The following is a 13,127-nucleotide window of genomic DNA, read 5'->3' on the forward strand; positions in this document are numbered from 1 at the left end:
TTTACAAACAGTGATAATTTGATTTCTTCCTTTCCTATTTTTATTCCTTTTATTTCTTTCTCTTGCCCAATTGTTCTGGCTAGAATTCGTAGAACTATAAAATAGGAGTAATGAAAGTGAACATACTTGTCTTGTTCCACATTTTAAAGGAAATGTTTTCATGCTGGGTGAGGCAGCACACGCCTGTAATCCCAGTGGCTCAGGAGGCAGATGTAGGAGGGTTGTGAGTTCAAAGCCAGCCTCAGCAACTTAGCGGGACCCTAAGCAACTCAGTGGGACCCTGTCTCTAAATAAAATACAAAAAAGGGATGGGGATGTGGCTCAGTGATTAAGCACTCCTGGGTTCAATTCCTGGTACCAAAAAATAAAAAAAAAATTTTTTAAATGCTTTCAGATTTTCCCCATTTTTCTTTAAGGTTGGCTTTGGGATTTTTATACATAGCCTTTATGATGTTGAGGTAGGTTCCTTCTATCACTACTTTCTTCAGTGCTTTCATGAATGGGTGCTGAATTTTGTTGGAAGGTTTTCTCTGCATCTATTAAGATGACTAAGTGAGTTTTATCCTTAATTCTATTTCCATGATGAAGAAAACCAACTTGGTCATTATATACAATATATAATTTTTTTTTGGTACTAGGAATTAAAACCAAAGTACCACTGAGCCACATCCTCAGCTCTTTTTAATTTTTTTTTTTTAATTTTGAGAAGGGTCTTGCTAAGTTGCTAAAACTGGCCTTGAACTTTTGAGCCTCCTGCCTCAGCCTCCTGAGTAGCTGGGATTACAGGCATGTACCTCCACATCTGGTTATTATTTTCTTCTTTCTTCTTTTTATTTTATTTTTTATTTTTTATTTTTTATGTGGTGCTGAAGATGGAACCCAGGGCCTCATGCATGCTAGGCATGCCTGCGAGGCAAGCGCTCCACCACTGAGCCGCAACCCCAGCCCCTGATTTTCTTAATATGTCGTTGAACATGACTTGCTAACATTTTATTAAGTATTTTTGTATCCAAGTTCCTCAGGGATGTTGGTCTGTAGTTTTCTTTTCCTCAGGACTTTTTAAACCCACTTGCTCTGCTCAACTCTGAAAAACATACTACAGAATTTCAACCTTAAACAAGTCCTCAGTTTTGACCTTTGCTGACTTTTTTTTTTCTTTCTTGTACTGTGACTGAACCCAATGATGCTCAACCAATGAGCTACATCCCTAGAGTCACCTCCCCACACCAGCTTTATTTTAATTTTTAAATTTTGAGACAGGGTTTTGCTCAGTTACCCAGGCAGGCCTCAAACTAGTGATCCTCCTGCCTCAAACTCACAAGCGGCTGTGATTACAGCAGTGAGTCACCATGCTAGGTGGACCTGGGGTGACTTAGAGCTAAAGGATATCTCCAAAGGGTGTCTGTGGGTTTATTGCTGTATGCTGCCACCTGGTTGATCCCTGAACTGAGGGTTTCTGCCACAGTGGTGGGGATAAAAGGAGAGAAGACAGGAACACTTATATAGAAAAGTCTCAAACTCAAGCTTCCTGCTGGGAATACTACCTCAGAAAATCAAATCCAACCTTCTGACACAAGTCACTGTCACTCATAAGGGGAAAACAGGAATTAGTTCTAAAGGCAAGACTTAAAGATCAGGTAAGTGTTCATTCATCAACAGTAAATCACTTTAAGTAGGACGGATTCTGCCTGTTGAAAACAACCATGTTTCCTTCTTCTTTAAGTCTACAAACATGTCTTACTGAAATCCTTAGTAGGATGTTCCTTACTCATCTTTAAGGCCCCTGAGGAAGAGAATTCCTTCATCCCTGCATAAATTATCTTTGCTTCAGGTGATATCAAAATGGAAGAAAAAGATAAGGTTTGGGTGGGTAATAGGTTGGAAAATCCTGACCCAGAGAAGACTTCACCAATTGTCCTGCATCCTATCACCCAGGAAAAAGATCAGACTCAGCTCACATGTACTGAAGGCCCAGTCTGTCTTGGAAAGTACACTCAGGGTTTTACAAATGCATATGAAATAAACAGTGGTCCCTGCAGCAAGACATAGTGGAAGAAAGCAGAAGACCTACCCCAGTAAGCACATGGGTTCAGGAGAAATCTCACTGAAAGGAGAGGGTGTGGTGATGTCAATCTAATGAAGGACTCCTTGCCACATCATCCCATGGCCAAAGGCAGAAGGACAAGAAAGCATGAATGAGAGAAAAAGAAAGCAGGAGAGGGCTAAAGTCTCTCATCACAAACCTGCTCTTGGAATAACAATGTGAATCCACTCATTAGGACAGATCCCTCATGAACTTTTCATCTTTTACAGCTTTCAACATGGTTGCACTGGGGATTGTTTCCAACAAATAAACTTTAAGGGACACTTTCAAATACAGAAACTGGTAATTTAAAAATTAAATAAGGAAGCTGAAAATTGTCTATTTTCTAAATATAGAGATCTGGGAATCCAAATGGTCTTTCCAAATCTTTCTGAGCTGCCTTATTAGTAATGACCCATAGTTAGTGATGGTTGGCCCTATAAATTCTCCAACTTTAAAAATAGTAAGAGAGCTCCAGGAGTGGAATGTTTCTACAATCTTCCTTTCAGACAACTCTAGAGTGCTGCTCATCTTTCTGGCAGAATTTTCGCACATTTCTGCTTTAGCCTTTCAGGTGAAAGGCTGCCTATAAAAAGCCAGCGTTCTAAGTGCTATGTCTGCGTTGTGTGAGTAGAACACTTCAGTCCTTCTCAGGCATCTTAGGACATGACTTTAGAATGCCTCTGGATGAGGGTTCAGCGTTGTGATCCCAACTTAAAAATGGCTGCTCGCCTGGACATGGTGGCATGCACATGTAGTCCCAGCTACTTGAGAGGCTGAGGCGGGAGGATTACTTTGAATCCAGGAGTTGGAGGCCAGCCTGGGCAACATAGCAAGACCCCCCCATCTTAAACACTAGTAATGGTAACAAAACAGTTTTTTTTCCTACTTACATGAGGTTTGTTTGCTGGGAATGAAATACAGGTCCTCATGCATCCTAGGCAAGTGCTATACTATTGAGTCATATTTCCAGTCCCAGATGGTAAATCTTATGTTCTCTCTCTCTCTGTTTCCTTCTCTCTATTTCTCTCTCTCTCTCTTTCTTTTTCTTGTCCTGGCTATTGAACCCAGTGGCACTCAGTCACTGAGTTATATCCCCAGTCCTTTTTATTTTGAGACAGGGTCTAGCATCCTCACGAACCCCTCCAACTGACTTAGAAGTCTAGGGAAAGGAAGGGGCAAGTAGAAGTCATGTGTGTTTAGTTAGGTTTCTATCACTCTAACAAAATACCTGATGGAAAACTTTTTTCATATTTTTATTGGTGCATTATAATTGTACTTAATAGTGGGATTTGTTGTTACATATTCATGCATGAACACAATGTAGCAATATAATTTGGCTAATCATTCCCCAGTATTTCCCGTTTCTCTCCCCTTCTCCTTCCTCCTGATCTCTTTCCTCCACTTACCTCCCTGAGAAAAACAACTTAAAGAAGAAAATATTTACTTTGGCTCACAGTTTCAGAGGTTTGAGTCCATGGTCAACTGGTTCCATTTGGACCTGAGATGAGGCAGAATATTACGGCAGAAGTGTGTAACAGAACAAAACTACTCAGGTCATGGCACAGGGGAGTCAAAATGGTGGGGAAGGGGCTGGGGGCAAGATATACTCTTCCAGGGCATGCCCCCAGTGATCTATCTCCTCCAAACAGGCCCCACTTCTTACAATTTCCACCCAATAACACCACCTGCTAAAGTCTGAGGGACATTCCAGATTTAAACCATACAGCATGTGACCTAAGACAAACTTTACCCCATCTCCTTCCATAGCCCACCAATAATAGGGGATCCTTTAGAGGTGGGTCTTTAATAATAATCCCACCTAAAGTGATGCTGCTTTCTACAGGGCTCACAGTCCTCAAAGCAGCCTGAAAATAACCATCACCCCAAGACTATGTTGGCTTCTGTTCTACTTCCAGTGCTGAGTTTTTGCCTCTAGTCAAATGCCATCATGACCTGAAACTGTGGGACATACAGATAGGAGAAAGTGCCCCACCTTGCATTCAGAAAACCCAGTCTAATTCACATAGACACTTACTTGCTGTGTGGTCCTGAACAAGTCATTCTTTCTCCCCAAGTCTCAGTTTCTTCATGTCTAGAAGGGGCTCATATATTGAAATGCTCTCTGTCAATGTTAGTTGTCTTACAGTGACCTGGGAATAGGGTAGTCAAATAAAATAGAGGACATCAGTTATATTTGAATTTCTATGCTAAACAAATATTTCTGTACTAAACAAATAATTGTTTAGTATAAGCATGTTCTATGTATTTGCACAGTATTTGGGACATAATTGCACTAAAAAGTATGTTGTTTATCTAAAATTAAATTTTAACCAGGTATCCTGTATTTTTATTGTTTTGTTTTTGTGGTGCTGGGAATTGAACCCAGGACCTCACACACTAGACAAACATGCTGCCACTGAGCTACACCCCCACCCCCCAGGTGCACTGTATTTTATTTGCTAAATCTGGCAGCCCTGCCTGAATGAATTGCCCCTGCAGAACTCTTCATTTTTCCATTTTTCCCTGTCATATTCACTTCTCTTTCTACATATGGTTGTCTTATCTATCTTGTAGGAAGTTCTCCCTCCATATGCTTCCCTAAATATGGGTGTTACCCAGGGATGCATTTACAATCCTGTTTTTTCTCTGTACTCCCTCCCTACCTCCATCCATTCTAACTAAAGCTACCATTTTCTCATACGTAAGTTCTAAATCTCTTTCCAGCTCTAATCTCTCTATTCAACTCTAGACTCAAATTTTCATCTACCTACGGACATCAGGTGAATGTCTGCGGTTAAAGAATAAAATGCAACACATTCAAATCAGACAATGCTATACACCCCCAAAGCAAAAGTAGGTCCTACCTTTAAGTTCCCTGTCTATGCCTTTGATATTACCACCAACCTATCTCCTCAAACAAGCCACCAGGTACATTAAGTTCCTCTAAGGCATGCACACCTGAATGCACACATATACATGCACACACATGGACACATCCCCAGTTAGCTCCTTCAAGTTCTCTCAATATTTACTTTTTCTGGTCCAGTTGTCCCCATTCCAGTTCAGGTGGCCATCATCCATCACTTGAACTTACATAATCTCCTTGCTTCTTTCCCTATCTTTGTTCATTCAATAATTTAATAAATATTCATTGGCAGGCCAGCTCTGTTGGACTGTGCTGTGGCCTCTCCTTGTCCCCTGCAATAGAATCTCCAGTCATACATCTCAAGTGTAGATCTGACTCCATAATTCCCCTTGCTTAAAAATGTTGGATCAAACCCATACCTGTTTGCAAGGTCCTTCCTGACTTTGCTGCCACCTCCTATGCATGCTTGTGTAGCTGCTCTCTCCCACCTCTCCCTTGGACACCTTCCACCCTTGGTTCCCAGATCCATTCAGCATTCCCTGGCATTCTCCTGCTCCTGTGGTCATTTAAACAACTTGCGCTCTCTCTCTCGCTCTCTCTCTCTCTCTCTCTCTCTCTCTCTCTCTCTCTCTCTCCTGGGAAGGTTGTCTGAATCCCTGATGGTCAGGAGACCCATTCCTTTCTTGACAATAAGAATTCACGCTCCATTGCCTTCAGCCAGAACAAGTAGAAATGGTTGCTGATAATTCCAGGGCATATAACCGATCTCCTCCTTTTCCAGGCAATCCCTTCTCTTATACATCACCAAAGTCCTTAATGACTACCCCTAACCTTGAGCTGCCACTGGGTTCAACCAACTTCTGCAGAGCAGGACACTGAAACTGCCTTGAGTAGGACCATCTTGTCTCTATGAGAACCCACCTTTGGAGGGCTGGGGACCCACAGATTGGCTTACTGCTGTCATCACATTGAACTCCTGTGATGTTCCAGGCCCTGGTGGTATAGAGGGACTGGAGAGATTAAGACAGCCCTTGACCTCCAGAGTCTTACCTTATCAGTTACACCCCAATGTCAGGCTCCTAAGTGCCTAGGTTCATTAAGTGGGCACAACATGAAGTCCTCCTGGCTATTCCACCTCCTGAGTTAGGTCTCTCTAATTTACTTATTCATTCAGTCAACATATACTGAGCACCTATTATATGCCAGGAACTTTTCTGTGCTGAGATACAGTAATGCTCAAGACACACACACACACACACACACACACATACACACACACACACACACACACACACACACACCTGGCTCTCATAGAGTATGTATTTCAAGGGTGGGGAGAGAAACGGAAAAACAAATAAACCAAAGACATAGACATTGGCAATGGAGTGTGAATTCTTACTGTCAAGAAAGGAATGGGTCTCCTGACCATCAGGGATTCAGACAACCTTCCCAGGAGAGAGAGAGCAAGGAACCAGGCAGAGTGTGGAAGAAGGATGATATTTTAAATAAGGTCGCTGACCTCCCTGAGGAGGAAAGTGGCATTTGAAGAAGGATCTTCACATCATCTCCATGCCATTTGTGCAGTGTTTCAGATCTCTTAAATCCACAATGGCAGTAGGAAAGCGGTGTGTTCGCTCTACCAGCAGGAAAAGGAAGGACACAGTATGGCAGAAGAAAAGCCCGGGACAACGGAAATTATTCCATGTTCAACTGTCCCTGATGGACACTTGAAAACCAGCTTCGGCGGTCGAGCCCGCCGGTCGGTTGGAGGGGCTCCCCGGGGGCCCCCTCTTTCGGGCTGTCAGGCTAATCCCGTCGCCTCCTCCCACCCGCCCTGCCCTAGGGGGCGTTTGCTCGGGTGAGTAAAGTTCAAACCCGGCCAAAGGAAGCCCTGGGAGGCGCTTTCAACAGAAAAGCAGCGCGTCTGCGAGAGAGAACCCAGGCAGTGGCCCCCGGAAATCAGGCCGCGGGCAGGGGCCATGGGGTTGGGGCGCTGCATGGCTCCCAGCTCCCTGCGGCCGGTACATCTCAGCACCTGCCCGGGCTCTGGGCCTACTGCCCGAGATGTCCTTGAGTCTCCGATGGGTGCAGAACTTTCCTGAAACAGGCAAATTCCTGGGCGCTGCCGGCGGTCCGAGGCCGTGAGCAGTGAGCCCCCTTTCCGGCGGCAGCCCACCGGGTTTAGAGGTGGCAGATTAAGTGCTCCTTGGTTCCAAGCCGCCCGAAAACACTCTCAAGGACGCTATTTTGCTTGAGCCCGGGTCTCTCCCGCGCCGAGTTGCACAACAAACCATTTAAACATTTCAGCACAAAACCCGATCTATTGTGGGGCAGCACATTAAAAAGTGTTATTCGCTTTGAAGTTTTTGTCTAATGGCTCTAAACTGAAAGAAAATGTTTTCCTATTACTTAATTCAATCATAGCGAAGAGACTTGGTAAAAAGCCCACGGATTTTGCCCCAAAGTGTGACAGAGTTCTCTTTGTGTTTGCTTATCCTCCGCTGTCACACACTTTAATTCGCCTCTCTTTATCTGGCATTCAAAACTTTCTTCAATGACATTCAATAAGGTCCAGAGGCTGGAGGGAGAGGGGGGAAAACTGGTTATTCCACCCCCGCCCCATCTTTCCCAGTAGCTTTGGCCTTGCTTGTATTCAGGGTCTCTTAACCCCTTCATCCCCGGGAGCACGGGGTGACTCCCAGGAGAGCTCCGCACTGTCCCCTCGCGGACTCCCTGCTCTGGAGCTCAGCGACCGCCCCATTTACTCCCGGGCCGGGTCGCCACCCGCTCCTCTCCAACCCGTCTCAGCCCAGCGGGGAGTCGGGTTTGGAGCCGGGTCCCGGCTCTTGCCTTGCTCTCAGCCGCGCTGCTCAGCCCAAATTTCCCAGAGAGCAATTAGAACGGGAATTAGTCTGCATTGATGCGTTCCGCCTGGTTTGCAGGAACCTTGGGACCGAGACCACGGCATGGGGGGCACCCATGCCAAGCAATCAAGGAAGCATTGAACCCCTCCCTACTCCGTCTAGATCATATGCCTTCCGTGCAGGTTATTTCTTCCATTGCTCCTCTCCCTTTATTGAAGCAGGTGGGGTTTTTTCTCCCCCCTTCCATAACAAATTCAGTTTGCTTTTTAATCAGTTATAATTTGTCCCTGTGGTGAAGATGGCATCAACGATTAAAAAAAAAAAAAAAAACCACGCAGGCGCTTTGGGTTTGGCCAGTCAGTCCTGTGCACTGGTCCTACCCCCTCCAGAAAGCTTCCCCCTTCATTTCTCACAATTCCATTCAAGATTCAGAGAAGGTGACTGCAGCGATTTGGTTCTAATAAAATCGAAAGTAAACGTTTCTGGTGAAAAGGCCCAAAGCAAATAAATTCGAAATATTTATGCTAATTTCCCATTGTATGATAAAAGCTCCTGAAAGAAACAGCGTTGAGCCGGAGGGCGATTTTAAAAGCTGAAGCTGTGTACGCTGCGCTGGGTGTTTGAAGTTGTTTAACCATTGTGTGACCAGAAAGAAGACAGCGACGGCAGAAGGAAGGAGCAGGGACTTGGGGAGAGGGGAGCCCAGTCGGAGTGAGCGAAGGCAGCCCAAGCTGGAAAAGCAACTGCCTTTTGCTCCGCTCCGAATAGTGGGAAGGCCATGGTTTTCAAGAGCACCAGTAGGTCTACAGGAGTGTGCGCGAGTGGAGAGGTCGTTCGCAAGATCCGCGGAGGCGGCGACTGTCCTTACTTGTCACCTTTGATCGGGGTGTGAGATCGCGCTGTGCGCGGTCTCGGCTTTCATTCCCCATCTCTTCTCAGTCCGTGACCCTCAGCGAGTGTCTCCCCCTCCTTTCTTCTATTTTATTATTTTATTTTATTTTGCATTCACGGTCCTGTTGTTTGAAGGAAAGGGCTGGTTAGCCAGGATCTACGGAACAAAGGCTGGGCGTTGTAGGTAGCACCAAAGTTAAGACCGTTTGAGAAACTCAAAGAAAACAGAGGGACAGTGATGGGGCTAGCACTGGATGAGGAATTGCGAGCCGTTCTTCTCCCTCCCTAAAAGTGCCTCCCCCACGCAGAAACCCCGTCCTCCTGCTTCCAACGCAGAGAGAAAAGAAGGAATTCCACAGGTGGAAATCAGAAGGCAGCTGCAAGGACGCTCGCTCGCAGGATGCATAGAGTTGAACTGGGAGAACTGAGTGGAAGCGTCACGCTGGCGGGGAGGGGGCAGGAAGAGATAACAGAAAGAAGGGGACTAGGATCGAGGGGGCCGAGTAGATGGGGGTGTGCACCCATGGGGATCTGTGGAAGCGAGGCAGCGGGGCTGCAAAATCAATAAGACAAATGGACCAATCGCCAATGCAGAGCCAAAGAGGAGTAAGGAATAAAGAGAAAGAAAAGAATATTAAATCGCGGGAGAATGAGAAAATAAACCCGCAAAAGGAAGAGGAGGGGGCGAGGGCGCCTGTTACGGCGTGGGTGGGGTTGACAAGAATAGAGTACATTATGCAGTTCATTTAGTTAACAAGTGAAATAATGAGGAAGCGTGCAGAGTGAATGCCAAGAGAAAAGGCACAAAAACCCTATTGAGAGGCCCCGGCCGCTCCTGGCGTAGCCCATCACATGGCAATAGTCCTATTTAAGCGGCGCCGCCGGCGCCTTTCAGCACCACTAGCGCTGGCCAGCACCCCGCGCTCTTTGGGCGGCGCCCGCGGCGGCAGAAGCGGAGGTTTCAACCTGGGCCTCAGCCTCGCCTTCAGCCTCCCGGGAGGAGGCAGCTGCGAGCGGCCGCGGCCGGGGGAAGCGCGTGGAGAGCCCGGAGGTCCGGCGAGCGCAAGGGGAGGGCTGGTGGCGTGGCGGCCGCGCGCCGAGGCCATGCCGCGCTCCTTCCTTGTGGACTCTCTGGTGCTGCGCGAAGCTGGAGAGAAGAAGGCGCCCGAGGGCAGTCCGCCGCCGCTCTTTCCCTATGCGGTGCCCCCGCCGCACGCGCTTCATGGTCTCTCGCCCGGCGCTTGCCACGCGCGCAAAGCCGGGCTGCTGTGTGTATGCCCGCTCTGCGTCACCGCCTCGCAGCTGCATGGGCCCCCCGGGCCGCCTGCGCTTCCGCTGCTCAAGGCATCCTTCCCGCCCTTCGGCTCGCAGTACTGCCACGCGCCCCTTGGCCGCCAGCACTCGGCCGTGTCGCCCGGGGTTGCTCACGGCCCGGCCGCCGCCGCAGCAGCGGCCGCGCTCTACCAGACTTCCTACCCGCTGCCGGACCCCCGGCAGTTCCACTGCATCTCCGTGGGTAAGAGGGACCGCTGCTCAGAGGGACACGGCAGGCGTTACCTAAGGCAGGCTGGAGAGCCAGGGATAGGGAAAGAGGGACCCTGGGTGTCCTGGGGTGGTGAGTGTCCTGTCAGGGACCTGAGTGGGGCGCTTAGGGTGGTGGGCTGATGGGAGGACCGGGCAGGAGATGAAAAATCCAGGCCCTGGAGGGGGCGTCAAGGGGTCTGTGAGGGCTGAGGTCCAGGGCGCCCAGGGTCCTGCAGCTTGGCAAGCAGGCGCCCGCGGTCACACTGCTGCGGATACTGCTGGGGTGAAGGGGTGTGTGAAAGTCCAAGGTCGGGATTCTGGCCGCCACCCATCAAGGTGTTAGGCACACAACGAAGGGTTCTGACCACTTCCCTCTCTGCATCGCCACCCCTTCTAGACAGCAGCTCAAACCAGCTGCCCAGCAGCAAGAGGATGCGGACCGCGTTCACCAGCACGCAGCTGCTGGAGCTGGAGCGCGAGTTCGCCTCCAATATGTACCTGTCCCGCCTTCGCCGCATCGAAATCGCAACCTACCTGAATCTGTCCGAGAAGCAGGTGAAGATCTGGTTTCAGAACCGCCGAGTGAAGCACAAGAAGGAGGGCAAAGGCAGCAACCACCGCGGCAGTGCCGGCGGTGCAGCCGCGGGTACCGGCGGGGGCGCACCCCAAGGCTGCAAGTGCGCGTCGCTCTCCTCAGCCAAGTGCTCAGAGGATGACGACGAATTGCCCATGTCTCCGTCCTCCTCAGGGAAGGACGACCGGGATCTTACGGTCACTCCGTAGGCATTCGTCTCCCTAGGTCGCCCACCCCAAGACCTCCCGGCGCCTGAAAGACTGGTCTTGGGACGCAGCACTGGTTCCCAGGCACCGGCTGCCAATCGATTGTCTCTCACGGATTTGGCATGACTTTGCCAAGGCCCCCAGCTCTGGGCAGAGCTGAGAACTTAGCAGAGACTTGAGGATGGTATCCCGGTCCCCAAGGCGTCCAAAGCGAACTCAAAGCTGTGAACCCTACAGCATCAGAGTGCAGCACCACGGCCCCCGCGTCACTACCGTCCTGTCCAGCGCCTTGCTGGCGGTAGGCGCCTCCTTGCCCGCCCTCTGGGCTGGCTCAGGCTTCCTCGCTTCCTCTCCTCTCCTCCACAGTCTATCAAGTTCAGCCTTTCACTCCTTACTCCTCGGATGCCCTTTTGCTTCCCTTTTTAAAAATCTCTCAATTCTTTCCTGCAGTTGTTTATCCACGCCCCTCCACAACACACACGCGCGCGCGCGCGCGCACACACACACACACACACACACACACACGAGCTTCTTTTCACCTTTTTTGCCCTTTCCCTTCCCCTCCTCAGGGAGCCTTCTCCAACAGCAGGTGCATTTGTCCTTTGGTTAGGCCTTGCTGTCCCAAGTCCCCCAACTCCTCTCCACGGAGAGAATTAGAGAATTATCTCCTATGGTATCCGTATTTCGGAAACGATTCACTTTGTTTCCGACGTGCACTGCATTCCCCCAAACCCTAGACTCGGGCTCTCCGCCTCGGGCGACCCCTCCCTTCCCTCCCACCCAGGTCTCGGCCCCGCCCTGGCCTAGCTGTGTAATTGTACGGTTTCTGTAATACCAGAAGATATTTATTTATTTATTTATGTACAAAATTTTAAATAAACTTTTTTTTTTTCTTAGAAATGCCTGCGCCTGTGAGCCACAAGACCTCTGCTCTGGACTAGACAGACGCTGAACTGTTCTGGGCCTCCCTGCTGGGTTGCACGTGGGTGGGGGGTTGTTCCGAACCCGACTCCTTATTTTACAGCTCAGCCAGCCCCGGTTCCCACAGCCACACTCCCTCAGAGATCCTGCCTTTCGTTGCAGCCGGTGAACTTTCGAGTGTCCCCTTATGTCCTGGCCTGCACGCGCCCTGGCGCACAAAGCAGAGCTGGAACCAGAGGTGGGAGCTCTCCTTAGGCTGCACCTCGGGCCCCGGACCCCTGCGGTGCCTCTGGTCTGGGATCCAGCCATATCTCCAGCCCTCCTGTTTCGAGGGTGGCCAGTCCTAAGGACAGAATCTTTCCCCCGCGAGCGCAAGAAATATGTCCTTTGTTGCTCTCGCGGATTGACAAGTATTAGAGACAAAATTCTAGGCTTCGGTATGGTGCAGCTCCATCTCGGAAGGGCCCCTTGCTTTGTTTTGAGGTAAATTCTGTTAGCTGGGTTCCTGTCGTGGAGCATTGAGGGCGAGAATTCCAAGGACTCCGACCTGAGGAGTTCCGTCGAGGGATTGTACATAACCAGAGCCCGGAGTCTCTGAGACCTCGTGTTCTCAGCCCCTCTCCTAAGAGGCCCTGAAGGCTGGGAATTCACACCCCGTGGTCCGTCGGGACATATGCGGGACTTTTTGCGCGCTAGTGGAAAAAGAGGTGCGTGGGGTTGAGACCCAGAGTACACCGCCACCGAGGCAGGTATTTCTGCAGCTGAGGGAATCAAACACCGAAAACTGCGGATCCAGGTTCTGTCTTCTGAAGACTCCGTTCTGCGACCTGCGTCTTTTTTTTCTTTTCTTTCTTTTTTTTTTTTTTTTTCTGGCCGAAGTCCCCTTTCTTACCATAACCTGGGGAGCGTCGGACTCCCCATATCTAGACAAAGCAAACAAACGCGTCTCTTTCGGCTAGAAAGACGCCCCTTTTGGGGTTGCTCAACATTTGTGGGGCTCTTTTCTAAAACCTTCGGCCTCTCCCTTCAAACCCAGCTGAGTGCGAAGGTCTCTAAATCCCGTAGAACAAGGGTGGGTTTGTGAACCCATTTCTGATTATTTCTGGAGGAAGCCTCCTGGTTGTCCCCAGACGGAAGAGAACCGCCGGCCTGCTTCTCTGTCCTCTCCCATCTCCATCAGTCTGAACTTCGTTCT

General features: G+C 49.3%; 1 protein-coding gene across 1 annotated transcript; it reads left to right on the plus strand.

Moving 5' to 3' along the window:
• The first annotated feature begins 9,811 nt into the window (after positions 1-9,811).
• On the plus strand, positions 9,812-11,812 carry Gsx1 (GS homeobox 1). The gene is made up of 2 exons (XM_047554117.1): positions 9,812-10,223; positions 10,629-11,812. The coding sequence occupies exons 1-2, from the start codon at positions 9,812-9,814 to the stop codon at positions 11,012-11,014; spliced, it is 798 nt and encodes a 265-aa protein (XP_047410073.1). The 3' UTR covers positions 11,015-11,812.
• The last annotated feature ends 1,315 nt before the right edge of the window (positions 11,813-13,127 follow it).

This window comes from Sciurus carolinensis, chromosome 5 (assembly GCF_902686445.1).
Source record: "Sciurus carolinensis chromosome 5, mSciCar1.2, whole genome shotgun sequence".
NCBI classification, from domain to species: Eukaryota; Metazoa; Chordata; class Mammalia; order Rodentia; family Sciuridae; genus Sciurus; species Sciurus carolinensis.

What these genes read in the sequence shown, in the direction of transcription:
- Gsx1 (XM_047554117.1), top strand. Translation starts at nt 9,812, where the DNA reads ATGCCGCGCTCCTTCCTTGTGGACTCTCTGGTGCTGCGCGAAGCTGGA. An exon ending in GTTCCACTGCATCTCCGTGG is followed by an intron (nt 10,224 to 10,628) that starts GTAAGAGGGACC and finishes CACCCCTTCTAG; the next exon opens with ACAGCAGCTCAAACCAGCTG.